Source organism: Aptenodytes patagonicus, chromosome 15, assembly GCF_965638725.1.
Source record: "Aptenodytes patagonicus chromosome 15, bAptPat1.pri.cur, whole genome shotgun sequence".
In the NCBI taxonomy this organism is placed as follows: domain Eukaryota; kingdom Metazoa; phylum Chordata; class Aves; order Sphenisciformes; family Spheniscidae; genus Aptenodytes; species Aptenodytes patagonicus.
The window spans coordinates 14967858-14995564 of NC_134963.1; the positions used below are offsets into that span (position 1 = coordinate 14967858).

The following is a 27707-nucleotide window of genomic DNA, read 5'->3' on the forward strand; positions in this document are numbered from 1 at the left end:
TCTGTAGCAGACCAGTACATAGATCAGTGTTTAACCAGCATCATTTGTCCTTGTTAATGCTGTGTAATGTATTTGGATTCTTTTGCATCATCAGCTCTTAATAACAAAAGACTTTATTTAACACTGAATTTGGTAGGTAGCTAGGTGGGGGTGGGGAAAAAAGCTAGCTTGCTTTTAAATAGATCCACATGCATCTCCTTTTCATCATTAGAATAAGTTTCCAGAGAGGTGAGCAGAGGTTTAGCTGCATGACTCTCATTAATGTTAACTTTATTTCAGTAATGAGGTGAAAGTACAATCACTGGAGCTAATATAATTAGAGTGATGAGACAAAAGTCTGCTGCCGTAAATACTGCTGAAGAAGATGACATTGACAATACTGATAAGTAAGGAAAAATAAGTGTCAGTAGCAAAATGATGCAGTAAGGGTAAAGACCTTGCCTTTAGGTATAGTAGTAAAGCTTAAAACTGACAGGAACTGTTGAACTGATGTGGATGTACTGACACTGGTCAGAGGACTGTGTGGCAAGATACTGAGCACGCCAATACTCAGCTTTGCTACTTCCTAGCAAAAACTGAGGAAGCAGGAGGCTAACAGTCCTGTGCCCTTAAAAGTCATTTAGGAAAGATAAGGAGGATCAACACAGTAGGAAAAAAGAGATAAAAGAAAACAGCAGATGTAGAAAATCAAAAGCTATTGGTGACAATAGCCTGCCCCTGAAGACAATCCCTGTAATATATTGCACCAGAAAGACCTTATATAATGAAAAGTGTGAGAGCCATCATGCCATTGCACTCCATTACTTTAGCTAATAGAATGATCTGAACAGAAGAAGGCTGGGAAGAATTTTATAGTAATTAGCAAACCTGTTAGTGCCCATTTTTCTTCTGCACAACACATGAACAAAAGAAAAGCAGACACAGCTATTAAGGGAAACTGACAGGAAGAGAAAGTGGGAAGACAGACAATGAGTTGGGTACCTCTGCAAGAAATAAAAATAATAATTACATTTTTTATTACAAAACCAGTATACAAGGATTTTTAGCTTTGCACTAAAAAAATACACTGCAATACTCTACTAAAAATATAGCTCATAATCATCCACATCCAAGTACTACTAGTAGAGAAGGAACAGAGGAAACATAATGTATACATCCACTCCATACAATTCCTGCAACATTCAGTACCTCCGTAAGCAGCTCAGTATAACTTTGTCCAGATTCCATAAACATAGGGTTTTTTAAAATCACATGGAACTGATCCATTGCAAGCTGTTTGTACTGAATCCATGATTTTAACCTTATAGCTACAAATGAAGTGTATTTATAATGACATGAACAAGATGTGCCCTTTTCACTTGATTTCAGTATCTTACTGACCCTTTGAAGACTGGAGCAGAATTGCTCTGAAACTGCTGATGCTTAGCAGCGAAGCTAGGTGGTAAGCCCTCTCACTTTTCGAATTAAGACAAAGCATATTTGGTTTTGCCATCCTGGCTTGCTGCATTGTCCTAGTCATTGTTATTGTAGATATCCAACCATAGCAAGAAGAGCCCTGATCAATATGTCTTTGTTGTGTAGACCTGAATTAACTACATCTCACTTTCCTTTGACAGCAACACAGATCACATGCAGCTGCTGCTTCCACTATGAGAAACACGAATTCTGGAAAGCATATTCATTATCTGGCTGTTAAAAGCAACGGAGCATGCAAGCCTCACCCTGCCTGGGTTACCTGAGAAATCAACATCTCCGTTTGATTAAGTGACTGCCAGCTAGTCACCTTCTCACTCTAACCTTGATGTGGCAGGACTGTGACAAGTGCATATAGTGTAACATCACAAAATGTTTCACTGATACTCACAAATAGATAGCTTAATTTGTTTTCATAGCCTGGTCCCTTACAGCATTTCCACTGCAAACTCTGGTTTTGAGGACAGAATATATCAGCTCTTTATATGGAACCTACCTGAAAGCCAGCTGGTAGGAAGCCAGGGAGAATCCTGATGAGGTCCAAAGCTCTCAGTCTTTACCCAACTTACAGCACTTAATAAATTCCAAAGGAATTCCACCACACCACCATTTTTTTAGTTGTAGGACTCAGGATCAGAAAAAATGACTTTATAAAAATTACAGCTCCTTAACAGGTCTTCTGTAGCTGAGTATTACTTGTGTACTAAAAAAACTCTGAATGAGTTTCCATTTTACATGCAGAAGCAACTAAGTCCATATAGGGTGAAGTCTGATTTTTATTTCACTCATTTTGCAGAAGTAACAGCTGCCAGTCGCCAGCTCCCACAATGTTTTCATGGGTCTCATAGTATTTGTTGCTTTTTTCCCAGTTGCAGCTGCTGGAGTAAGGTGGCCACATAGAAACCTCAGTTTTTACACAAGAAAGAAAAATGAAACCTCTACAGTTGCAGAGAGGAACTCAAAACTGAAACTTCATTAGGCCATCTTCAGATGGTAAACAAGCACTGCTCTCACCTATTTTTAAATTTATTATGGTGTTAGGAGTGGACCTGGCTTGTGATTGCTGACCACTTAAGAATTAGAACTCTCAGCATTCAACACCACTGTTTGGGTTCATGTATCACCAGTAAATCATCTCACTTCCAACTGCAAAGCTTTTATAAATAGGAATATGCACGATACAGACAGAACCCAGCCTGAATTTATAAACTAGCAGGACAGCATAAAAGCACGTAGAACACTGAGAGCTAGTCTTCCCAGGCGTCACTAAGCAAAGGAGGACATCATTGTTTATATATTTTTTTAGAATTACTTTTCAGCATAGGGCCGGGCTTCCATACAGTGAGATGAAGGTTCATAAGCGCAACTCATCTGAGCTCATTTTGAGATAATAACAAAATTTTAAGTAACCACTCAAAAAAAAAATAGTTTAACTGATGCTGGTGCTATTTTAGCATTACAACAAATTCTAAATATAAGCTTTTCACAATGAAAGATTGACATCAGATAGCATGCACACCTTTCTTTTTCATAAGTCATATTTCTCCTGCAAGCAAGCCTCATCTGCTGTTGGCAGCAAGCTAGGATATCGTAATTCGGACAAATGCTTTCTTCGGCAAGCTAGAGGTTTTCAGTAACTTTCAAATAGATTTAGAACTCTTGTTGCTGAAAAAGTAAATGTATGTTTATCAAAGCAAAACCCATCTATTTGAGATGCATTTGCCTAGTAGGATCCAGGTCCAAGATCTGAGTTCTTAGGGACAAACACAATGTAAGTGGGAAAACTCATACTCTGCTTCCCAGCCCAGCTGACAGCACAGGTGCCGAGAAACACTAGTTTTCTCTCCTGAAACTTTGGATGGGTATGCCTTTTAACACACACTGCAACCATGACAGTATGAAATTTTGCATAAATACTCAAAGCAAAGGTGGACTGAGACACTGGAAAGCTACAGCTAGCACCAGATTAAAGTGGGGGTGAAGAGAAATTGAGAAGGGGAAAAAAGAGTAGAGAGATGCCCTCTTATCTCAAAAGCACGGGGGATTGCTACACTACCTCTCCCTACTTCGAAAAGCAACATTTCCTCTAGGAGGGAGAATTTCCACTACCCTATTTCAACCTTCAGTAACTACAGCTGAGACAGATCCAAGGCAAAGCAGGGGAAGGGAAAAAAGATACAGGGGCCTGAGGAGAGGAAAGGAGAAAAAGGAGAAAAAAAAAGAGAAACCAGACCAGTCAGTGAGCTGAGAGAAGAAAAATGAAAGCAGGTTTAGGGGTGGCAGGAGGTTAAAAGGCAGAACCACAGCGCTCTGCGGTGAGAGGCTGGGGAAAAGGAGGAGGAAAACAGGGCTCTGAGGGGCTGAACCGCTCTGCTGTCCCACAGGGCGCGGAGGCGGCTGTGACCGCTGCCCCACACAGCAAGCGGCCACAGTCCCCCAAGTACAAGGAACACAACAGGGCAGCAGCGAGGTTAAGGCTTATTGACACGTTAAAATCCGGCCTTGTGCATGTTTGTTTCAACAAAAAAAAAAAAAAAAAAGCAACCCCACAGCAGGCTCGTTCAGCCGTAGTCAGTCAGGGGAAGCTTCTAAGCGAATGTAAACAAAACTACTGCTGAAACAAAGCAGCATCTCGGCGTCGACACGCGTTAGGGCAGCGCCGACGCGCCTCGCCGTGAGACCTCAACTGCCGAGACGCTGCCTCACCTCCTCTTTCTCTGTCGGAGCCGCCGCCGAGGAGCCACCGGGCGGCACCGCCGCGCAGCGCGGGAGAGGACGCTCCAGCCGAAGGTCGCGGTCCGAACACGGTTATGGAGCCCCGTGAACGGCAGGAGACCGGTCTGAGAGCCACGACGCCCCGTCCTGTCCGAGAGCCTCGTCCCGGGGCCCGGTTCGTTACCACAGCGGCGGCCTCAGCTCAGGGTTCCCCTCGCCCCAGGCCGGGCAGCTAATGGGGGGGTGGTAGTGTGAGAGGAAAAAAGCGGGAAACGGGGCCGAACGGGGAGGCAGCGGGGGGGGGGGGTCACCCTGCGCCCTGGCGCCAGCCCTCCTCAACCCTGCAGAAGCCCCGGCCTCGACCGCAAAGCCTTCCCTTCACACCTCCGGGCCCTGACTCGGAGGGAGGAGCCTTTTTCACTGCGTTGTCAGAGCGCAGCTCCCCTGCGGCGTGAGGAGAACCACCATGACAGACCAGCACGCAGCAGCAGTTGGGCAAATCTCTCCAATTTCTCCCCCTGCCGTGAGGGTCAGGGTTTTTTTTATAATTATTGTTTTAGTACAACAGTTGTCTATCAGGTTGCCCCGGTACCGTGGCTATTTTCCCACATTAGCACCCATGACTGCCCAACAGGTTGAAAACCCAGGCAGCCCTCACAGGTAAGTTTATTTTGTGGGTTTGGGTGGCCAAGCCAAAGGTACAGGAGTAATTCCAGACAGACGCTCCACACGTTTTCCTGGAGCAATGTAATGATTCGTGTTCTGTACTTGTAGGTTTGCCTGCCTTTTGCTCAGTGAAATTCAGGTCTAAGGGCCATCTGCCAGCCTGACTCCACGGGGAGGAGACCAGCTTTTATCCAAATGCTGTGGTAACCTCTGCTGGCTGATCCTCGCTGTTACACCGGTTGAGACATGCTACTACAAGTAAGCTTGTAGGCTGACACAAGAAGTTGAGCAGATTAAAAGACATCAGAAGAGGTACATTACATTTGCTCACTCATACTTTTGTATGCATTTGCTACTACAGAGGATGGGGATTTTTTAATTTAATGTGTACTTTTAAGGCATCAGCGATTTAGATAAATTAGGACCCTGTTCATCCATGCATGAACATGTTTATTTCCTCACATAGCACAACTTTTATCATTAAGCAGCTCTGCAACTGTAGTTTGCAAATAGTCTACATTCTTCAGTTTGAAGATGTGGATACAGCATACCCAGTGTCATCTTACAGAGCTGATAGAAGCATTTTTATGCATATGACAATGTCAGTAGCTTAGGATGCTGGTGTGGCTGGGCACCTGTGACTTACACTCAACCTTAACCAACTTCTTCAAATAGTGATTTATTTTTGTGTGCGTGTGTGTAAGACAGGTATTATTCATATGAATAGGTACATTAAAGGCTCCAGGTGAGGCCATGGTCAGAAGTCATAGGAACTACAAATGTAGAGTTGTCTTTTTGCTCTGAGGAGTTTAAAATCTAAACAAATTTTGTGCAGGACAGGAACAGAATGCAGACAATTGACATATGATTCTTATTAGCGTGCCTTACTCTGTAGGTGCATGCAGAGAGACAGAAAATACACTGGATAAGTGAGAGCTGGATTTTATTGGAAGCTTCCATTAAACTGGCAAGAAATCAGGTGCTAATCCTCATTTCAACCATTAATAGTAGAAACAAATTAATTGTAATCTCAGAGGTGAACTAACACCTGCCTCCCATTCCATTTGCAACTATAGCTTGTGGTCTTCTATCCCCTTAATTGAAATACATACTAGAAAAGCTTCTACAAGGCAAGCTTTTCAGCCAGAATTAATTTCTTTCTTTTCTCTACTCTGCAACTTTGTCTTATTTCACCACAGGCGAAACAGCAGACCACAGCAACAAACATGCTTCAATCTGAAAGCATCCTGAGAATTCTTGCTTAAGACCTATACTTCTAATCTACTAAGAACCGTGATTTCTAAGAAAAATCTGTGGCCATATGACTGCCTCAAAAATGGAAAACATGTAGACAATATGCACGTTGCTACAAGTCAGACCTTATTTGACAAAAATATTAGATAGGACTGCCTGTTTAATTAGATATGGCTCAAAAATGAAGAACTAAGTACTTTCCCATCTTCCCTGCAGGTTTTGAAGTTGGCATTTTTCCCCGTCTGCCTATAGTTAGTTGTTTGCCTCTGGTTGTGAAGAAATGCAGAGGACTTATTAAAGCACCAATAATTTGCTGAACTCCATCTTTTGTGGAACTTGCTGAGTTAGCAAATTCCTTTTCACCTCCTCCCCCACCTCTCCTTGACTAGAAGAACTGAAGAACAAATATCACATTATGGTGCTAGGTTAAAGAACTAGTGTGTTTGCAGTTTAAGTGACTAGAACAAGACAGAACAAATCCTAAAGCTCGAGCCTGTGCAGCTACATGACGAGGGAAGTCAATACAGTGTTTGCTTTTTAAAAGCGCATATCAGAACAAAGACTCATGCTTAGAATTTGCTGTGCTTAGTGCTTTATATTCCAAAATTGACTACTAACATGGTTTGTTAGAAAGTTCTCCAAGTGATTAAAGCCTGAACACTTACAGGATATAGAGAGAATTGCCACTGCAGTGAGTGAGATTCTGAGAATGCAGAAACCATGATCCCAACTCATCAACTGCTGGCCTCAAGCCTGAAGTTTGCTTTTGCCTTTTCAGAACTCCAGCCCATCACAATAAGAATTTTTATCCAATTCTCCATGTACCATCCCAAGGGAGCAGTACAGCAGGTTCTTTCAAGGCCAATGGCTCAAGTTTAAATTCAGCTAAGATGGCAGTTACTGCTTTGCCCTTCTGCCACAGATTACTCTTTCCAAATTGGTACAGCCAAATACTATACCTGGTTCCTCATTAGATGTCAGCTGGTACCATTTTTCACTAGCATTAATATTCCTGTAAACTACAGAAATCAAGGAGTACACAACCCATTCAATTATCCCCAGCATTGACCTCAGTGCAGATAAGCAGAGCTAGTCGTTCCATCAAGGGCTCTCACTAAATCTGCTGCCAAACACAAGTCAACAACCTGAGTCTCTTAGCTGACAAACAGAAAGGAGATGTCAGACAGCCACTGACAACCACAGAGTCACCAAGCTTTTTTGCAAGAGGGATGAACATCACTTAAACCACACAGAAGTGTTACCAGGAAGCACAGATTTGACATTTCTCATCATATCTTCACAACATGAAGCAATTATTTGCATTCCTTTCCCTGCTCAATCCACTTTTGCCAAGGACCAGATCTTTCTGTGCACCACTGAGAGAAGCATGCTCTTTTCTTGGATTGAAACGAAATAGATTTCCTGTCTGCCTCTACTCGCTTGCCTTTATTACACATATTCAAGTTAGTATCCCTCTCTGCTCCGCTGCATTCTTCAAGTTTACATTTTGGTACAGTTGCCTTGTAGTTCAAGGAAAGACATGACAACAGGCAGTATTTTGGAACACAGATAAGTTTTTAATGATTTAACATATAGTATAGACACTAGTTGAACAGCTCAACAACCAGGGAGGGAGGATGCCATTTCTGTCCCATTGAATGGACAATGGTCACAATGCACTTCTGATCACATCCTGTTTTTCTAGAAGAGAAGGGGGCCAGGAATTCCCACTAACGTTGTCTGAATTAGGTTTGTTCTTATGATTTCTTACAATTACTGCTTCAAGCGGTGGTATCACCTGATAAAGAATTAATACCAAGTTGAAAAAGAAAGCAAGAGTAAGCCATCAGTGTCTTGATATCAGCAGTCGTGGTGCAAAAACATGAAGTGCTAGAATACATCTCAGCAGGAATGGTGTAACAGACCAACCTGATGGCCTTCCCTGGGGAAAACCGTTATGAAGTGCTGGAACAGGGGTGAAGAATCTGTTTAACACTGAAAAGAGAAGTAACCTCTGCTACCCTCTGAAGACAGCCTTTCACACTGCATCTTCACACTGTATCACATCTGCTGCAGCAAGTTGCCATAGGATGGCAGCAAAGGGGAGACAGATTTTCCGCTGGATAAACTGCTATCGCTAAAGCTTTTAAGCTTTTGGAGAAACAAGATTTTCAAGAGAATCTGCTGACAGAACCATTATCTCACTTGATGACTTCTGGGAAAGAACAATGAAAACAATGCAAGTGGATTTTATCAGATGGCTGATAACACTACTTGTTTATATCATATGTAATTGCAATAGCATTCTACAGATCTTTTGCACCAGGATACTCCACCACTGTGCTTGGGTTGTTTGTTTGTTGGGTTTTTTTTAAAGCCTCTGTAGATTGTTTTATTTCAGTCAGGGAATAGGAAGTATCAGTTTAAATAAGCATACACAAAGTCAAAATCATGGAGGAGATGGATGGTGTAAAAACAAGAGAAATGAGGCGCTGCATATAGAAAAGAACAGCCCAATTTCATCTAGCGCTTGGACTTTGCCCAGTGACTTGCAAGGGGAGCACAAATTTAGTCAGCATTTTACAGGTTCTCTATCCATCTTTTCTGTGTTGAGTGGCCTTAAGAGGGAGACAGTTTAAATTGCAACTTTAGAGAGTTAGGAGAAATTGTGGGAGAACCAACCCTGTTCTAGTGCCATTCTGATCAGACTAAAATTCCAGAGTAGCAAGTAGGTCAAACAGCAAATCAAAAACATCATGACCGTTTAACTGAACTCATGCAACACAGTTGTCCTCAGAGGAGGCCCTGCACTATGTTCTGACATTCTAATTACTTCATGCACAAGGACATCATTAAACTGAAATCCTAGAACAACTCCACCCTTTTGCCTCCTGCACAACCAGGAGTGAAGTACATTTGAATTACCAAGGCCTGAACAAGTTCAAGCAAACAAATCTTCAGTGCTCCCTGTCAGAAAGTGGACTAGCAGAGAGCTGTTTAAAAGACTAAGACTCCTCTTCGAGGAAACTGTTGCAGAGTAACAAGGAAAGTGTTTACAGACAATAAACATCCCATCCTAGGCAGATCCCTGCTCTTCTCTCATGCTATGGGACTTTGACAGAATAACAACTCCATTGGAGTTCTAAATGCTTTAAACTCACTAAGAGGAACGTAAGCACTATAGTGACAAATCCCAATACAATTCCTTTAGACTAAGGAGGAAAAAAAACCAACCAATTTTAGTCAGGATCTAAAATATCCTTTCTACCTGACGTAACAAAACAGTGACTGAAAGGCATCAACAACTACCTATGCAAAGCATCAGTACTTTCAGCTAGTAATCCATATAAAATGAATAAATAATTCATAATTACATATGTAGTGTACACCATGCATGTCAAGAAGTGCTCCAGAGAGAGAAGCACAACCAGGCATGCTTTACCCTCTAAAAAGCAAAAGTCCTCCAATTATTACTGTCACTCTGGAAAGTCTCTGGACTGCAGAGACACAATTGAACCTCCACGTGCAGCTCCAAAGCTACATTAGGTATTTTTCCTATGATGTTTTACAGCCTAGATCGACTCCGTGCATCCTAAAATTTAGAGGAAGTATTCAAAGAATGTACTAGTACTCTAGTACAGTACTAGTACCTCGTACTCTAAAGCAGGTGCATAACAAACTGAAGAAAGCAAGATTCAATCCCGGAGAACTTAAGTCCCTTGCTTACACTGTACACCTCTGGGTTTGTCCCCAGAAACAACATAAGCCATTTACACTGAGGGTCCTGTAAAGCAGCAGCTGTTGTCTTGCTCTTTTGGATTCTAGTCTCCAGTTCCTTCCCTTTGTTGCTTAGATCATGCAGCTTTCAAACAGGCAGAAGCTCTGGGGGATATTCACCATAGCAGTATTTTGCAATTGGATCTCTATAGGTGTTTTCATGCTGTACACTCTGTCAGGAAGAGGAGGAGAAGCTTTAACACATATTGAAACAATACATCCCTTCACTGAGGGCCAAAACCCAGAACATTTATACGTATGCAAAAAATTCCCAAATTCTTCTACACATTAGAATATCATCTGGAGTCAAACAACACTGCACTCCCAACATATAAAAGACAGTTGCTATATTATAGCACTTTAATGTCAAACCATACCCAGACCCTCCTTTTCAGGAGACTACCCAAGTAGGTGGGAACAGATTCAATATTCAAAAAAAAAAAAAAACACCCCAAAACATTATATATGCTTCGGGAATATCGTCAAATGTCCTAAGCAAGCAAGGCATAATAAAGTTGCTACTTGAGATATGTGCATTTTTCTTGATAAAGCTAGAGTTCAGATACTATGGGGGGGGGGGAAAACAAACAACAACTTTGGAGACATTTGGAACTATGTCCTTTGTTTGCAGTCCATCCCTATTGCTATATTAAATACTCAAGCTGCATGACATCTCCCAACAGCATTTTCTAAGAGGGCCAATGCTTGCTTAGACCAAAACTTACAATAAAATCACATGGGTAACAGAAGTTCACCTCTGTTCCAAGGTGAAAAAAAATTACAACATACTTTTTGAGTTACTATGCAGATGATTGTCAGCATATGGTAAGTATAAAAATGTACCGTAAAGTAAATAGCATTCTGAAGCTACCGGGAACAACTCTCACTGTTCTCATCCTTACGAGATCTTCCCCAGAGCTCATCAGAGATCTTCACCGGTCATTGAACTCAGCTAGTCTCTTTTTAGTTACGTACCTCTTTTCTAAAGAGAGTGTACAACTCATCCTGCTCTAAATATGCACTTTGCCCTTCATTTACTGCCGATGTTACTATTTCACCTTACAAATCGGAGGATTGCTTTCAGATTAGCTCTCAGCCATAGCTTCAGCATTTATGAAAATGCCTGCGTGCATGCAAGCACAAAAGATCAGCCATTCATAGGACCAAGCCCCATTTTCCAAGGGCACTTTTTGGGTATTTTTCCATTTTTGAGCCCTGGACATGTACTTGTGTCTTACCTGTGATGAAGTCCTACATTTTGCCAGACACAACTCAAAGCGATCTTCCACTGCCATGAAGAGGTTTTGGAAAGCAATAGCTGCCCGGTTCAAGAAACGTTCCAGAAGATGTTGCTAAAGTGGTTAGCAAAAGAGACGACAAAACAAAAAAAAAAAACAAACACAAACACCGTACTTCAACAAGGAGTAATCAAAGCCCACCTTAACCTACACAGCTCAAGTATCAGAGGAATAGTAAGCAACTCCACTTAGAATTTCTAGCAAGCACTGAAAGGTTAACACATCACAGAACCCCAGCAGTAGGAGGAGAATCTAGAGAAGCTAACAGAATACAGCGAAGTGCTAATTGCAAAACTGATACGGGCTGGAGTAGCTTTTCTGCAATCATTTCCCTTCAGCAAATGTAATTCCCCTGAAGCTGAAACATTTTGCAAGGCTCCCAGTATTTCCTCTCAAAGGTGGGAAGGATGAATTTTTTTAAAGTTTTATTTATAGCTTGCCATACAATCCTTGCAGGCTTTCCTCATCCTTCCAAGAAAAGGAACTGTCCCCTCTAAGGGAAAAGCTCCTCACAAACAAGCACTTTAAGCCACAGAGGAACCTGAGCAGCTGAGAACACCTGAAAAGCAGGAGAAAGTCTATGCACCTTGCTGGGCTGCAGGCAACAGGAAACACAGTACTCGTACACACTGCAGCAGCCATTGGGAAGGCAGCTGTCACAGCTGTACAGCTTTGTACTGGGCACGTTGACATTACAACAGCCATTTACCAGTAGGTCCTTCCTCTCACAGATGTAGCCTGAAAAACAAAAACAGTAGGAACAACTGGCAAGATGTACTCTTTTGTACGTTCTATAGAAAAGCTATAGTAAGAATCACATTACTTAAGAACAGGCTTATTTATCGTTTAGTGCATTATGATCCCCCTCAATTTGCCTGAAGTCCTAACTACCAATTCTTTGAAATTACACTTGGACACAGAGCTGAGTTTTACTACAACCTGGTGTTATCTGTACAACTATTATGTACCTACTCTAATATGCTGTATATACAGTACGAGTCTTTAAATGCAGAATATTTAAGTTATGATTTCTTTTTGGCATAATTCATTGTTGTGATTGGAAGGGGAAAAGTGATTGGTGATGACTGTACCGGAGAAAACTATGACATACGTTCTTTCAACTGGTCTATGTCTGGATAACTCTCTTTATAGATCAACATGAAGAGACTTAGATTTATCCACACAGGATAGCTATAATATTCACTGTTGAGAGGAATCCTTAATGGTATAGAACCACAGGGTTTGTCCTTACGGAAACTGTACTACCACAGTGTTAGACTGTGAAAGATATCCGTGATTTTAGAGACCTTAGTGAATCAGCAGCAAGCATAATTCAGGCAGTGCTACATTTAATATTGATGCAAATCACAGAAGATGTGGTGGTTTTTCTACAGCCTTGATTTCTGGTCAAGAAAGGTCCAGTGCCTGAGCAACAAGCACGCTGGGGAAGCATGTGTGCATGGCAGGAAAGGCTCCATACACTTAAAACAAGTGGTTAATTTGAGAACCTGCAAGAGATATCCTTGGGTTTACAAGGGTCAGATGAGCTTGTTAACTGTGACCAAGCACTAATTATACCAGTCCTGAGCTGCCTCTATACAAGGCCAATCAGGTTTCCCTGATTACTCTCCCTAACATACCCGACAGCAGGAATACACTGCAGGGAGATACAAAGAGCTCTGCAAGCAACCACACTAAAATTGAGCAGGACTCAACGTTTGAGTTCTGTGCAAAGGTAACTAGAGTTCTTTGAATCTAAGGTGGTCCTGGAAACAGTACAGCCACACTCATAAGGTACCGTGCCTGAGCCGAGTCCAGCTGCACCCAAGCCTGCTGTGCACAGAACCAGATCAGCAGTGTCTGCAGCCACAGCAAAATCAATCCAGTCTGAGGATAAAATGCCAACAGCTGAGGTTCTGCAGTAAGAATGCCTCACTAGGGAGCAGTTGTTACTTGGAAGCGCCATCAACAATCAGACAGGCAAAGCAGCATTCAACACTGCAATACGCAGAATAAATTCTTAGTATCAAGTATACCCAGTTCATCTGTAATGAGGAGCTTCCCCTGCACAGAATTCCTGCACTGGTTACTCAGCTGACTGCTGTTTCCCGAACTGAACTTCACCTTCCACATGATCGGCTGCTCATGCTCTTGCACTTGGAGGAGATTCCGATCTCTTACTGTCCTTTCTTCCTGCAAGGAAAGACAGCAATGCAACCAAACATAAAAGTTCCTTCTGCCATTCCCATCCACATGCTTTTCCCACTATTAAAAATGCCTAAGCGTCAATGGAGTAAGCAACATACTACCTGCAGTAGCTTACTTTTTGCTATACGCCGCGTGAAAGCAGCGTAATCCAGTGAAATGGGGCTATGCAAGTTCACCACAGGATCAGCTAACACAGCCGAACTCAGTTACTTACAACCACAAAAGTAGCATATATCATATTAAATAGCCATAGGTACACATACTTCTCTTTTATAAGTTCTTTACTAGTGGAATTACAGTTCACAAGAGATATTACAACAGAATAATCACGTGTCTTCGAGATTTTTTTTTTTCCAGTTTTGGTTCAAAACACTATTGCTGTCAAATACAGTATCAGACATGACTTTTTTTAACTCCTGCCTTTATTTAATAATTATGATGTAATTCTTACGGCAGCATGTCCCAGGAGCTCAGCAACAGCACTTGACGAACAAAAGTTACCCCGGGATGAGGGATTTTTTTTTTTAGTCCGCCTCCCAGTGTGCTGGGACCGGGACCGCATGTCCCGCCAGCGGGACGGGGGCTCCGGGGCGGGCACTGACCTGCTTGAAGGTGCTGGTGAGGAAGTAGACGAGGGAGAGCCCGAAGACGACACCGAGGACCCAGCGCTTCCTCAGCAGCCGCCGCCACAGCACCGCTCCCCAGGGCACCATGGCGGCGCGGCGGGCGGCCCGGCCCCGGGGCCGCGGGCTGGGCCCTCAGCCCCCCGCCGCCGCGCTCGCCCGCCGCAGGGAGGGAGAGGAACGGTGGGGGCAGGGCTGATCCGGGACCGGCATCACCGGCTCCGGCGGAGAGAGGGGCGGAGAGAGCGAGCGCGGGCTGCGCCCGGCGGAGAGCCTCGGCGCGGCTGCCCCAGGCGCTGCCACCGCGCCCGGCCTGCCTCCCTCCCCGGGAGCGCGGCCCAAGCGCTTCCGCCGGCCGCGGGGCGGAGGAGGCGGAAGCCGCGGATGTGCGTGCGCTGAGGGGGTGCGGCCGCGCAGGGCGAGGGCGGTGCCCGTCACCGCGGCCCGCACGGGTAGGTACGGGGGGCCGCGGCCTCCTGGGCTGGGCTGGGCCGGGCCGGGCCGGGCTTGCTGTTCCCTCTACCCAGCTTGCTCCCGCCCCCGCTGGGGCATCTAGCCACGTACTCCAGCGGGAATCTCCTTCCCCGACCTAACTGGAAAAAAAAGGCCTCACCTATGTCTCTGTGTGTATACATATATATGTGTGTATGTATATAACTGTATTTATAGATATATAGTTGTATATATGTGCGTGTATATATAAATACATTTATGTATATATTTATTTATTACACACAAACACACGTGTGTGTGTGTGTATACACAACGAAGGCAGAGTACAGCCCAGCAGGCGCCCAGGGAGTGCCTGTGCAGTGAGCAGGGCTGCAGGTGCCAATCCCAGAGGAAAACGGCCCTGTTGGACCATGCACGCATGCAGGGGTTGAAGCAGCAAGGGTTCCTGCTCCTCTCTGTCTTTCCCAAGGAGATCGAGAGGTCAAACTCGCTGTGCTATGGTGAAAATGACTCTATGCATGTGCTTCTTACAGATGCGCCTGCTTGAGCACTGTGATCCAGGTGCCTTACAATCATCCAGCTTGGAGGACCTGTGATGAGTTTGAAATTTGGACCATCTTGGATTATCTGAAGGACTCCATGTGTCTGCACCCTCTTGAGCTTCCCTCTCTTCCACCGTGGCACCTTGCACCTCTGGTTAAACCTGTTGTTCAGGTACTGTTAAAAGATGTCCAAGTGTTGCAAGATGAAAACCCCTAATCCGGAAAAGGCAGGACCAATCAGTATTGAAACGGAGTGCCTTTTGGAACAAAGTCCATTTAAATTCAGATAGAATGATCTTAAATCTCTAGGACTCTGGGCAGAACAAATGATTACATCTCATGAAGTCCTGCATCTTCAGTACTTAGCATTCATGTCACTGTGCCCTTCATGGCTGATGCCAAAAGAAAAAGTGTCCCCCCCATAGAGCTGCATGTCATTTTGGAACGTGATTTCACCTCACATTACAATCTAGTAGACTTGTCATGGTGTAGAAGAGAGTGAAGGATCTTCCAAGTTTCAGAGTTATCTCCACACTGACTCTAGCTCTCAGCTTGTAGCATGGGAAGATGGACGGATTTCTTTATAAGCAGTGACCCCAAAGTTGTTCACAGGTAGGACAGCTCTGCCTGCATGGCTCAGCCTGTCTTGGCCTTTTCATCATACCTGAATTACTGTTTTGGTTAAAAAGCGGATAATATTACATATTAAGTTGACAGAGAGACTGTCAGGTTAGGATTAAATAACATTTACTGCAGGGAAAGCATAAAAGATTCCTGGAGTACTGAGTGTTGTTTCTACAAATGCAGCTTTAAAAAATCTGAAAAAAACACCACTTTAATATGTATTTTTTACTGTATAAAACTTACAGATCCTTATAAAATGAATTTTGGCCCGGAAAACACAACAAAAATTGAAACGTATAGCTAGAGATTAAAAAACTGCTAGGAGTTACAAGATCAAAATTTGTAATTAAGAGAGTGTTGGTAACTTAGGGTATCAGAAAACTTTGGTTAGAATTAGATTTCTGGTACTCATGATGGCTTCCTGCATCCTCTCCATAAAATGTGTTAAAAGCTGTGTTTTTCCTGCCGTATATGATTATGCCAAATTTTATTTATATAAACTGTCAAAGGGATGTCCAAAGTTGGCATCTCATATTAAAACGTCCGTGTTCTCTGTCAGTGATGACTCAAATCCAGTGTTGTCTCAGTTCAACCCACTTGATGGGGTTCTTCAAGACTGGATGTTACAAACCAAGAGCCTTTCTCTTTTTTGTAAATGTTAACATTTTTTTTTCTACCCTTTCTTCTTTCACTGTTTTGTAACTTATCTTCAGGGCTGGGCAAACTACATGTGCTTTTACTGCAGGTGTATGTGGTAAACACAACTGTCTGTTTCTGCACTGTGAACTGCATGATTTGGGCTTTATTAAGGGATAAAATTTGAATTTGATGCAATTTTGCCCTGGGCTAGTGGGTCACTGAAAGTAAAGAATATGAATGAAAAGGTGAAAATATAGGGGAAAAAATAAATATTCCATATTTTCTACTTCTCAGCTTCCATACCTCTGCTTACAGACAGCTAGGAAACGTTCTCAGAGCCATTGTGCCTTTAAGAATACAGATATGGGGCTACACATTTATTTACATATATTCATGCAGTATGAAATGTTATAAATAATGTTACAACTTTTGATATTCAAAAGTATTTAGAGCCTTTTACATTTTATTCAGTAGCTATCATAGTCTAGGGCTGAGTAGGATCAGACTTCAATATTTAAAGGATGTCTCTCTAAATCACTTGCAAATCACTTGCAAAAATAGCCCATTCCCCAGGTTTTATACAACTAATATAACATTAAGCAGTGTAAGACTGTTTGCCAGGTACTCTGCTGTGCCTTGATGATGATGATGATGATGATGATGATGATTCTGTGTTCTTCTTTGCTTTTGAATTAACTTTATTTTTAAAAATTGTAGTGTGTTTGAGGTTGTTCCCTTAAAATTAGACACTTGAAAGCAGAGATTTAAATAACTAAATAAAGAACTTCTCTCCTTGTTCTAGAAAAAGTTCCTGAAGTTTATACAATTTCAGTGCCTTTTCATTTTCCCCTCCAGACCTTACTTTATTTATGCTGACAATTCCAGAATGAGTGGAGCAGGAACACGTGATCTTTTGCATATGTGCATATTATTTATGACCATTGTGCAGAGTTTGCTAATGGCATTTTTGTGGTTTAAAAGGAATGGGTTGCATATTTAAAAGAATACTGTGATGACCTGATCGTATTTTTTAATAAAAAATGTTTATACATTTTCTTTTTTTCCTCCCTCTCAGTTTTGCTTTACAAAGCAAGTTTCTTCAGAAGAAGAAGAAGGGATTTCATTTCCAGAAAGTGTATGTTGATTCACATGTCACATCGAGAGCTACTCTGTTAGTTGTCCTCAAGTTCTTTATCAGAACATGTCTTCACACAGCTGTACACTCCTTGTGACTGCCACATGCTGCAAAAGGGGATCTGACTAGTTCCTGCCCTGCTTGGAGACCTGTGTATGTGTGCTTCCATTTGCCAGTTGAAAGTTGTTTCTTTGCAAGTGTACGAAGAAACAAATGCAAGCTTGAGGTGCTCTTTCAGAGAAGCAAATGATTTATGCCAGCCATGTCACTAGCTGAACGGGTTTCACAACCCTCTGAGTCTGTGGGCCTTTGTTAGTAGTCACACTGGGAATTGTTGACCTGCAACGTTAATGTTGAGCGTGTTGTGTTTTAAGGTTTTGAGGAAAATGCAGAGACGGCATAGCAGCAACACTGACAACGTTCCTCCTGAAAGGTAAATCTTTTTCCTTCTTTTTTCCTCCATTTTCCTCTCCAGAGGGGAATGTTCTGATTTAAGTGTATGGTGTGTTTTAGAAGATGAAAGGTCAAAAGTGAGAAAGGCATATACTTCCTGTGCCTGTAGTGTGGCCAGGCTTTCTGCTTGAGTTCAGAGAGTTTAGAGACAGATTTACTTTTCTCTTTCATGTCAGTTATTGACTGCTACCAACTACAGTGTTTCAGGTTTCATGATCCAGTATGGCACATATGGAGACAGTTGGCTTAGCACAGGCAGGACGTTTTGGAGCTCTAGAAGAGCGACTCATGGCACAGTCCTGTGGGGATCCCAAGTGCTATCAATCTGAAAGGATCAATCTGTATGAACAGAGGCTATTTATACTTGTTATTAAGATGTTTTAAAGTCTGCTGGTCTGAAGCTCCCAACTACTATGACTTAGTATTTTATAAAGATTTTGGATGATCCTTCACATCATCCCAGAATCTGTATCTAGCTTCATGTATGTGGATATTTAGAAGTAGAATACCTCTAATTCACTTCTGTAATTATAACATCAGCAAGGGATGCTTGCCACTGTTGTTGTTCTGGTACTAAATATTCCCTTGTGCTTTCCCAGGGTTAGAGCTTGACTCTTTTTTTTTTCTAAAGAAGAAACTAATCTAATTACTCTAAGACAAAGATGGAACTAACAAATTTCATTGCTCTGGCTGAGCTGAGATTGTAAGTGAAAGATTGTGATCACAAGCAGTCACTAAGTATTTCTTAGTGGATTTGCAGATAGAGGTGAAGCTTGATGTCATGACCACTACTAGCATGGTACCATTCTTAATTTCAGGGGAAAAGAAAGCCATCTTCAACTTTTTCTGCGTGATGCTGCCCAAGCCTCAGTGCAGTCTGTGCGTTTTATATCAGTAGGCAAGCCTGGGGCTTGAGAGGCACGTAGGGTGCCGTATGGATCCTCTCATCTGCAATGTAGAGCTCTCTTGAGTCTGTACAAACTTGTAAGGCACTTTGGGATCTGTTTGAGTGGTTAAAATGTATTCAGAATAGGTGTCTATTATTGAGTGCAAAAGATAAACAGAGTAATGTCAATTGGTTTTTATAAATGCTTCTGTTTTTTAACAGGGTAATACATGTTGTCAGTAACATAGGCTGAAGGTTTTCTAGCTGTAGAATGAAATGCTGTTGCTGCTGGTCTTCACTTCTGTTAACTTCAGCAGACTCACAATTCCATCCTTGTTTATATGTTTTTAAATATGTCCCTGATTAACTCCTTCCTGCTGAAAGCAGTCATGTGTCCTGGTAGTATTGTTCCAAACAATACTTGTGTCTTTATCTGTAACACTGGGTTCCACCCAATTTGTTTGTTATGTTCCAGACATAAGTACTGTCACATTATGTCCCTGTCTTGTGTATACATCCCTGAATTGTAATGTTAGGTGTAAAATCCAGGATCTGGTTGATGAATATTTTGAACCAAGAAGAGGTGTGCAATATCTTGTTGACTTGATTCCTTGCTGGAGCCTGTGGAGAGACATTGGGAATGGGGCGTAGCTATAAAAAGCCTTATTAGGAGTTTACTTAGTGGGAAGGTATGCCCTGAGAGGTTTGAAGCTATCTCCAGAGTGAGATGAAAGGCAGTGTTCTGTGCCTTGTAAGATGCCTGGGGAGGCTTTTGAACCCATGGGAGAGAGAGGGTTAAGGGCCCTGTATGTGCCTGCATGTGCTGTCTCAGCTTGTGACCACTATTTCTAAAGTTAGAGATCTCCAAGGATTAAAATGGAGAGAGACTCTGTAACATGCCTTATTTGTGGGCTTTGCCTCTTGCTGAGCTTTATTTATTCTTTACTCTCCTTTTGCAAGTTAGAGAGGTATTTGCTGTCTGCCAAGCATTTACTGCCTCATGATTGTTCTAGTTGTTACCTGTATTGTTCCCTGTCATCTAAACTTTACATGTATTCATTTCAGTACCACAGTACTGAGTTCAGGCAAAGAAAGCATATTTTCTTTTGGTATTAGGATGAAGATATTTAAGACTTTCTTTTTGGAATCTGGCTATAATCCAACAAGCTCAGGAAAGAATCAGTGCCAGATGTAATTATGCCCAGTGCCCAGTAATTTGGGTACACCCATGTCCAATTTGCCAAGAATATAAAAATAAAACAATTTCTCTTGACCCATGAGCACATCCTTCACTTATAATATTTGTTGGGTCAGGGACACACAAGAAGCTCTCAACGCTTCTCTTCCCCTGTTGACTCTGTCTCTTTGTGTTATTCATCAGTAGGCAAGTAGCAATCATCCCTAAATAAAGACAGAAGATTTTGGGGGTAGGTGATTTCTTTGAGTTAGCTTGATTAATTTGGTTGTATATAATATGACCTGTCTTGGTTGCACTGTGTAAAGTTACATGGTTTTTTGTATGTTTTTCTTTAAATATTAAAATCATTATAGAAGATGTTGAATTTGGTATTGGATGGGTTATTTCTTTGGTTTCTCCAAAAGTGAAGGGGCTGTTTGGGAACTCTGTTCCTTAGATGAAGGAACTGGTGCATTTTGATCAGTTCTTTAGAATTACTCTGATCTTATCTTAGGAGTCTGATTATTGGCCTCTAGTTCTGCAACTGTGACTTTCCAACAGCAAATAGAGTGAAAAACATCTGTCATCTGGAGACCTACGTATTCTGATAGTGTGTGAGGAACTCTTAAATGACTACAGTCAGGATTGGGCTAAAGGACTGAGAAGTTCTGTGGCACTCGTTTTTGTTTAATCACTTTTCTCTAATCTCTGTCCACTGCAGAAACCGGAGCCAAACAGTCAGTTCCGAAACCAGCGTGGATGAAAGTGGAGTTTTTGAAAGTCTGAAGGCTGAAGCTTCCTCACCACAACAGCTGTTCTCAGGCCTGGCAGGTATCCCATCGGGCACCATCACAGCCACGCCGTTCCAGTCAGGTTTGGTTCTGGGCTCTTCAGCAGGAGGTGGGGAAGTATTCATTCAGATGCCAGCCCCAAGGGAGGAAGGGACCAGTCGTACGGAAGGAGCCCCATTTCACCACCGGCAATCGTCCCATCATTTCCACCATGGCCATCACCGGGGTTCATCTCTACTGCACATGGCAGGAGGGGACCGCCACGGGCATGCTGAGGAAGGCAGTGACGAACAAGCTGGAACTCCAGCCCCAGCTCTTTCAGAGTTAAAAGCTGTGATCAGTTGGCTGCAGAAGGGACTTCCCTTCATCTTGATCCTTCTGGCTAAAGTTTGTTTCCAGCATAAGCTTGGTAAGCATCTATCCTTTTTGGATTGTAAGTGTATTAGAGGGCGGTTAGGAAGCTTTATCATGCTGTGGTGTCTGATACATTTATCCACATGACGGTGTCCAGAGGTAGTCTAGCACGAAGGGGACGTATTCAAATGCATGGGATAATGCATTTGATAAATTCATCCTACTTTCAGTCCAAGCTGTTTTCATCTGTGTCAGTCCCATCTGTTTCCTGTCCTGACCTGTGGGAGATCAGTTCTGTACCTTTTCCTAATCTCTCCTTGACATTCCTGTAGGGGCTAAGGATGTTTCCAAGGCTTCTCCCTCAGACCTCTCTCTAGGAGAGATGGGGAGAGCTTACATTCGTGATTAGCAAAGGCCTCTGTGTAGCACAGAGGGGCTCAGAGGGATGAGACAGTTGTATAGCTAGGAGGATGGTAGCTGTGAAATCAAGCCAAACAGCATCAGCAGTTACACATTGCAGTCCTATCTTCAGAGTTCCCTAAAAAATATGTCTATCCAGGTTTCTTTAATGGTACCTGAGTTTTTCAGCCCCTCAGTGGTCATGTAAAATCTATTCATCTAATCCTCCTCTTACTATAAAATTGTATGTGGATCCTTACTCATTCTGGGACTAGTATGCTGAGATTATTATCCCAGGGAAGCCAATAATGCTTGAGTTTAGTCCACTTACAGCTCTGGCAGTATTCCCCAAAACAGGTATTGATTCATGTCGGCAACATCTTGCTTTTTGGAGCTGGTATCCTGTATGGTTTTGATAGTGTGCCCTGTCCTCCATGAGCTGCTGAACTGCTATTGTAATACTGTCACCTATCTGAGTTCTGTTTGCACAATGCAGCCACAACTTGCAGCACTTCTGTTCTCCTTCAGCACAGAACCTGACGTTAAGACAGGGCTGGCTGGCAAGGACATTGTATTGGGCTGGGTGGCAAGTGCTCACTGCAGTAGCTTCATTTTCATTTAGCTTGAATTTGAACTTTATACAAGTCCAGACTGCCCTGTTTTAGTCACCTATATATTTTAATTCCCAGTGCATCCAGAATATCACCCAGTAAATTTTTTTCTAAGCTTGAGATGCTGACATCAAATGGCTTAGGACTGAAGATCCTCCTGCCCAGCCTTACATACTTTGACAGTGTCTTTCCCTGCAGGGATTGCTGTGTGCATTGGTATGGCCAGCACATTCGCATATGCCAACTCAACACTCCGAGAACAGGTTGCTCTGAAGGTGAGTACAGGATCTTACTCATGTTTCCAAGCAACATTGCTCTTTGTATACAAAACAATGTCTGTGTTGAACCTTCTTTTGCAACGTAGGGGTGAATGCCGTTATATGGATACAGATCTGTCAGAATAAGAGTATCGTGCTGTAATCCTCACTTCCTCTTCCTACTTCTTCCCATTGATGCTCTCCCACAGTTCCCATCCTGCTTTTTTGTGAAAGTGTGGCATAGTAAAACGAAGAGAGGAGAAGTCAGGGATATTGTAATCTGCTTCTGGTTCTGCCACTGACTGGCAGTGCATCTTCAAGCGCTTCTCTGCGCCTTTCCCCATTATGTACAGCAGAGGTGCTGAAACCTATTTCACTAGTTAATGATGAGATTTAATTTATTAGCGTTTAGATAATGTTTTGAGATGTTCAGCTGAAGGATTTTGTAGATGTATTGCTTGTTGGTATCTTTATAATGCTCTGTTGATAATATGCTTAGAATATAAAGAAACCAGCAGATCTTTTTAGGTCTTATGATCTTCAGTGTCAGCAGAATTCTTCAACAGCACTAAAAGCACAAGACTAGAATTGCTTTTTTGTAAAAATGACATGGGTGGCACAAGTGTATACTTAGATCTACCAGCAGCAGTGGAATAAATGTGATACAATGCTGAACGAACAGATAAATTGCACAATCATGTAATAGATTGCTGTTGCCTTGCACTTTGCACCTCTGTCTTTCCAGCAGTGTGCCCATTAATCCGCCTGCTTTAAATCTCAACCTAACATCCCTGGCTGTTGAATAGCTGTAAAGAGCTATTTTTTTAATAAATCAGCTCACAAGAAAAATGCTGGGGTTTTTTTTCCTCCCAGGAGTAAAATTTACTCTCCAAAATTACACTGGGCCAAGACCCAGGACAAGGTCTTCTGCCATCCAGCTTCTGTCTATAACGTTCCTTGTCTTTTGAAATGCAAAATTTGTACTTCTTTTGACCTTTAATTATGTCTTCAATCAAAAATGCGTGTTCTAGAACCTCCATGCATTCAGATAACATTCATATCTGCTGCATGTAGTGATGGGTTATGTTGTATTTGATTTAGCTAAGCCTTCTTGTGACTGGATCTATTTGTAAAACACCCTTTTCATGAAGTGTCATTCCAGACAGGTGGCAGCTCAGAATTATAGTACAATATATGGAACTGACTGTTTTTTTTAACCTGCTTGTCGAAGGGCATTTTATATATCGGGAGAATTTAGATGTCCCAAGATCCCAACTTTGAAAATTGTGTTCTGCAACTAAGGCTGTCATTTTCACCAGTGTATTTCCATTAATTTCTCTGAAGTTGCTTTATTTGAAAAGGTTAAGTGAGTGAGAGCCATTTCTGCTTGTGTTTATATATGTCTTTACCTAGCAGCCTATTTCTGAGCCTTAGTACTATGTAAATAAACTAATTACTGAACACTTAGTTGCATATTGTGTCCCCTGGGTTAGTCTTGCATTTCTCAGCAGTTGAAGGCTCAGCGCAACCCTTGAGACTTTGAATTTATCTTCTCTGCTTCTTTTTCTTGCTCAGGAGAAGAGATCAGTGTTGGTTGTCTTCTGGATCCTGGCCTTTCTCACTGGAAACACCTTGTACTTGCTTTACACATTCAGCTCTCAGCAGCTGTACAACAGGTGGGCAAAATTTACATTGTACATGATGGAAGCAGGTGATAATTGCCAGGGAGGAAAGAGGGAAGCCCACTTTTCCCCACACTTTGGGAGGAAGTGTGCATACTTAAGGTATCTGCTGTCTTTGTTACATCTTTGTAATACCTTTCAATGGAGGAAAAGAACGTGTGCGTCGTTTCTGCCAGTGGACTATGCTCCTACCAATAAATGACATAACCAGGGTCTAAATGGGCCAGGGTGTGATGATAGACTACAGTGTTGCTGCTTGAAACACACACACTTGCAATTTTCTTAGGTATCAAAGCAGGGTGGATACTTTTTTATAGTGGGACTTGCGAATTTCCATTTTGACCACTGTGACTGAACATAAAGAGCAGGTGTTGGAAGCAGATAAGAAATTGACCCACTGATTTTCCTCTTCCTGTAATGTTTTCTGTTCTCTTCAGTCTATCAAGCTTTGAGTCTATTACAGGAGATAAACTGGAGATGAAATAGTAGTGTTTTACTTCAGTGTCCTCGGGGCTTGGAGGCATTTGGGTCTGGGGTAATCAAGATAGCCTCCACTTTCAAATTCTGACTAAAGTGGTTCTCAAATACAGAACAGTTAGTACCCATGGATTTGGCTCAGTACTACCCCTGCTTATTGTAAAGCAGGGATTAAATGACAGGAAGCAAAGATACTTAATAAAGAACTTAAGCAAGGGGGTCCTAGTAGAGTAAGTAGGAAGAAAGGGAGCAATATGGAACCTAGTTACTTAAGAAAGTAGTTTTGATATTAGTAGCTAAAACCGTATGAATTATCTTCCCAATGAAAATTTTATTTGTCCCACTGAAGGGGACTTAGAACTTCAGACTGAAAATACAATGTGTGTAACATGCATCAGTTGGGTAATGGCTAGATAGCTCTTGGGTATGTTTTTTCTGTCATTTATTTCATTGCTTCCCTGCTTCTTCCCACCAATACTGTCTATGCAGTGGAAGAGTCAAGGTCTGCCCGCAACCCTGCTATCCTTTGGAATTGCCCCTAATGTATTTGGGTTTGATCATTGGAAAGCTGTGTATGTAAATGCTTCTAGAAAGGCGGAGAGATGAGAAGACTTGTGGGGGGGTGTCCAAATGAGAGATGGCAAGCCATGGGATACTCTATATAGGGCTTGTGGGAGGGAGTGGAAGAAAAGAAACAGGTATGGCATAAAGGTGTGAAGCATTAAGAAGAAATTTGTTTGCACCACAGGGAAACAGTGCGTCTCTAAGAAGAAAGTTAAGGTTAAAAGCATGAATGGGACCAGTTTAAAATAAAGGGTAGATCATCTAAAATAAAAGGGTTTCAGCAAATTGGGGCCATCCTACAACTGTTCAGGGTGTGATTTATTAACAGTGAACAGACTGGGCAACAGCTTCACTGAAAAGCCCTATTCCTGCGAGTGTTGTGGTGGTGCTTGCTGCGTCATGCTTGGGCTAGTGTACCTATTGCTTGCTGTGTGGGGACCTGTGACTATTCACGAGGCAGGCCTGTGAAATTAGAAATAGCTGTTTCTGTTTTGTTCCTTTCTGGCTTATTTTCATTTCCTGATTTATTTACTTTTTGCTTGTTTCTAGTGCATGAATAGTAGTAAAGTCTCTGATTCTGTTTCTGTTTTTAGGGTGTATTTTTACCTGTTGTGCTGTGCCAATGTTGTGAGTATTTTAAATTCACGTTCAGGCTTTTCATTCTGGGTTGGTTATTTTACTTTTGCGGTTTTTTTATGTTAAGTTTTTGCTTTCTACCATGAGGCTTTAGTAGGTAAATATCCTGAAGAGGAATCCTGTTTTTTTCAGTGTGAGTAGGGTCCAGTCCTCATTGCTGCTCAGGTCAGTAGCTCCTGCCCATTGCTATGTGAAGTTCTGCTGTCCTGGACTCCCCTTCTTTAAAGAGCAAATGTTCAGCCCAGTCAATAACAAAGATCCTTTTTGGATCTTTGGTTCAGGTAAGAGTTGCTGATTAACACAGCCCAGCTCTTGGTCTGCTTCAAACAGTGGCAAGCCACTGTCAGAGCATGACACACCTGAAGTTCTGACCTTTCTGCCATGTCTAATACAGTGCTTCCTTTGTCACTAGTTTGTTTCACATGCACAAGTAGCTTTAGAGACTGCTGCCCCTGCAGTAGTTCTACCTGTGGCAAGCCAGCCTCAGAGGAGCAAGACACAGTGGTCTTGACTTGGCCATGACTTCCCCAAAGAATCATGACTACTGATGACTTGCACTTCAAAGGATAAGCTTTTACAATCAGATCTGACAGAGCAAGCCTGTGTACTAAAGGCACTGTCCTTAGACCAAAGGCTCTTTTACAGTGTGGATTGCAGGTTATGGAGATTGCAATCTTCCAGAACAGATTTTGTACATATTTGGGTCCTGTTTTCTGATAGTGGGCAAACCTGCTGACCTCAGTAGAAATGGGCAAGAATGGACAAAGTCAAGAAGCCCAGAGGAACCATGGGACTAATTTGCATGTCTTATTCCTATTGCCCTTGAGAACTTCACTGAAGTTCAGTGGAATTTCTAGGCTTTCTCTGGCCAGCAGTGGATACAGCTGGTATCAAGAAGCTTAAGTGAGGTTCTCCTCATTGGTATTTGAGCCTTGTTGTCATGCCTTTCAGCCTTATATTTCTGAAACCCAACCTTGAGAGGCTGGACTTCTTCGACCTGATGTGGATTGTGGGGATAGCAGACTTCGTACTGAAGTACCTCACCATTGCATTGAAATGCCTAATTGTTGCCCTGCCTAAGATCATCCTAGCTGTCAAGTCAAAGGTTAGAGTCTCTTTTCTTCTTGATATATGGATGTTTGTCTTTGATAATCTGATACCTTTACAACATGTTTGCAGCATGAAATGTGTGGAAGAATAAAAATAATAAAATCTCTGATAAAACTTTGGCAGAAAGTCACCTGGGTAGTGAGTTTTGGGTTTTGAGCCACTGCAGACCTGAGCAAGGGTTTGGTAATGCCAGCAAGTAATTAAAGTCCAGAGAGGGAGAGAGGTAAGCATTGCTTGAGAAGGAAGAGGTACTAGCAGCAACATAACTGATTTTCTGGTTGACTTTGTTCTAAGTCTTGTTTTCAGAGTAATCTCTGTAAATAGATATTTCTGAAGCACAAATCTCTTCATTTAATGGAAAGAAATTGCAAGTACTTGTCTCTTTGGCTTTCCACTTGGGTCAAAGAAGTAACAGTATTAAATTGAAGCTACTGATGCCACAAAAGACAGCGCCAGTTCTAACCATGGGCAAAGAAATATTTTAACTAAATGGTTAACATACTTAAATGTTTATAAAATCATATGTACACAAGGCCTAACTTTTGAAACTTTCTCACTACATTCTCTCTCTTGAAATACCTTTTCAGAATTTTTTTACTCTTACAGATCTGTCATGCTGCCCCTTCCTCCACTTAGTAGTGTCTACATTTCAGTGGCACATGTAGCAATGTGTATTATTTGCATTTGGTAAAGAAACTTTCTGGCAGCTGTTGGGGTGAAAGGCACTATATAGATGTACGATATTATCATTAATCGCTGAAAGTCTCAGGCAGGGCACTTAAGAGGATATCTAAACTGGGAATAGTTTTGCTTACAAATGGCATGGGTGGCAGGGGAGTTGAGCAGTTTGTTCCTGCACAGCAGGGCTATTCGAGATGGTTATTAATTTATTTCTGGCAATTG

General features: G+C 42.3%; 2 protein-coding genes and 1 long non-coding RNA gene across 7 annotated transcripts in view; 2 read left to right on the plus strand and 1 right to left on the minus strand.

Annotated features, from left to right (window-relative positions):
* The first annotated feature begins 4327 nt into the window (after positions 1 to 4327).
* On the plus strand, positions 4328 to 6415 carry LOC143167511 (uncharacterized). Its single transcript, XR_012996556.1, has 3 exons — positions 4328 to 4363; positions 4963 to 5112; positions 6325 to 6415. It is a non-coding gene; the product is annotated as an uncharacterized LOC143167511 (long non-coding RNA).
* A 1247-nt stretch (positions 6416 to 7662) lies between these two features.
* Positions 7663 to 14125, minus strand: SPRING1 (SREBF pathway regulator in golgi 1). Of its 2 annotated transcripts, XR_012996555.1 has the most exons (6): positions 13994 to 14125; positions 13220 to 13376; positions 11770 to 11921; positions 11124 to 11237; positions 9883 to 10057; positions 7663 to 7906 (listed from the first exon to the last, which is right to left on the minus strand). XR_012996555.1 is itself a non-coding variant. In XM_076352992.1 (5 exons), the coding sequence occupies exons 1-5, from the start codon at positions 14102 to 14104 to the stop codon at positions 9974 to 9976; spliced, it is 618 nt and encodes a 205-aa protein (XP_076209107.1). In that variant the 5' UTR covers positions 14105 to 14125; the 3' UTR covers positions 7663 to 9973. The 2 variants fall into 2 exon arrangements, 1 of the variants encoding a protein (XP_076209107.1); XM_076352992.1 differs by having other exon boundaries at positions 7663 to 10057.
* A 307-nt stretch (positions 14126 to 14432) lies between these two features.
* The window catches only part of RNFT2 (ring finger protein, transmembrane 2), a 31027-nt gene continuing 17752 nt past the window's right edge, over positions 14433 to 27707 (plus strand). The window contains exons 1-7 of one of the 4 annotated variants that reach the window (XM_076352995.1): positions 14433 to 14466; positions 15001 to 15181; positions 17782 to 17840; positions 20645 to 21123; positions 22277 to 22353; positions 23911 to 24011; positions 26646 to 26799. In XM_076352995.1, the coding sequence (XP_076209110.1) occupies positions 15107 to 15181; positions 17782 to 17840; positions 20645 to 21123; positions 22277 to 22353; positions 23911 to 24011; positions 26646 to 26799 (945 nt within the window). In that variant the 5' untranslated portion in view covers positions 14433 to 14466; positions 15001 to 15106. The other 3 variants (XM_076352994.1, XM_076352996.1, XM_076352997.1) reach the window with 3 other exon arrangements.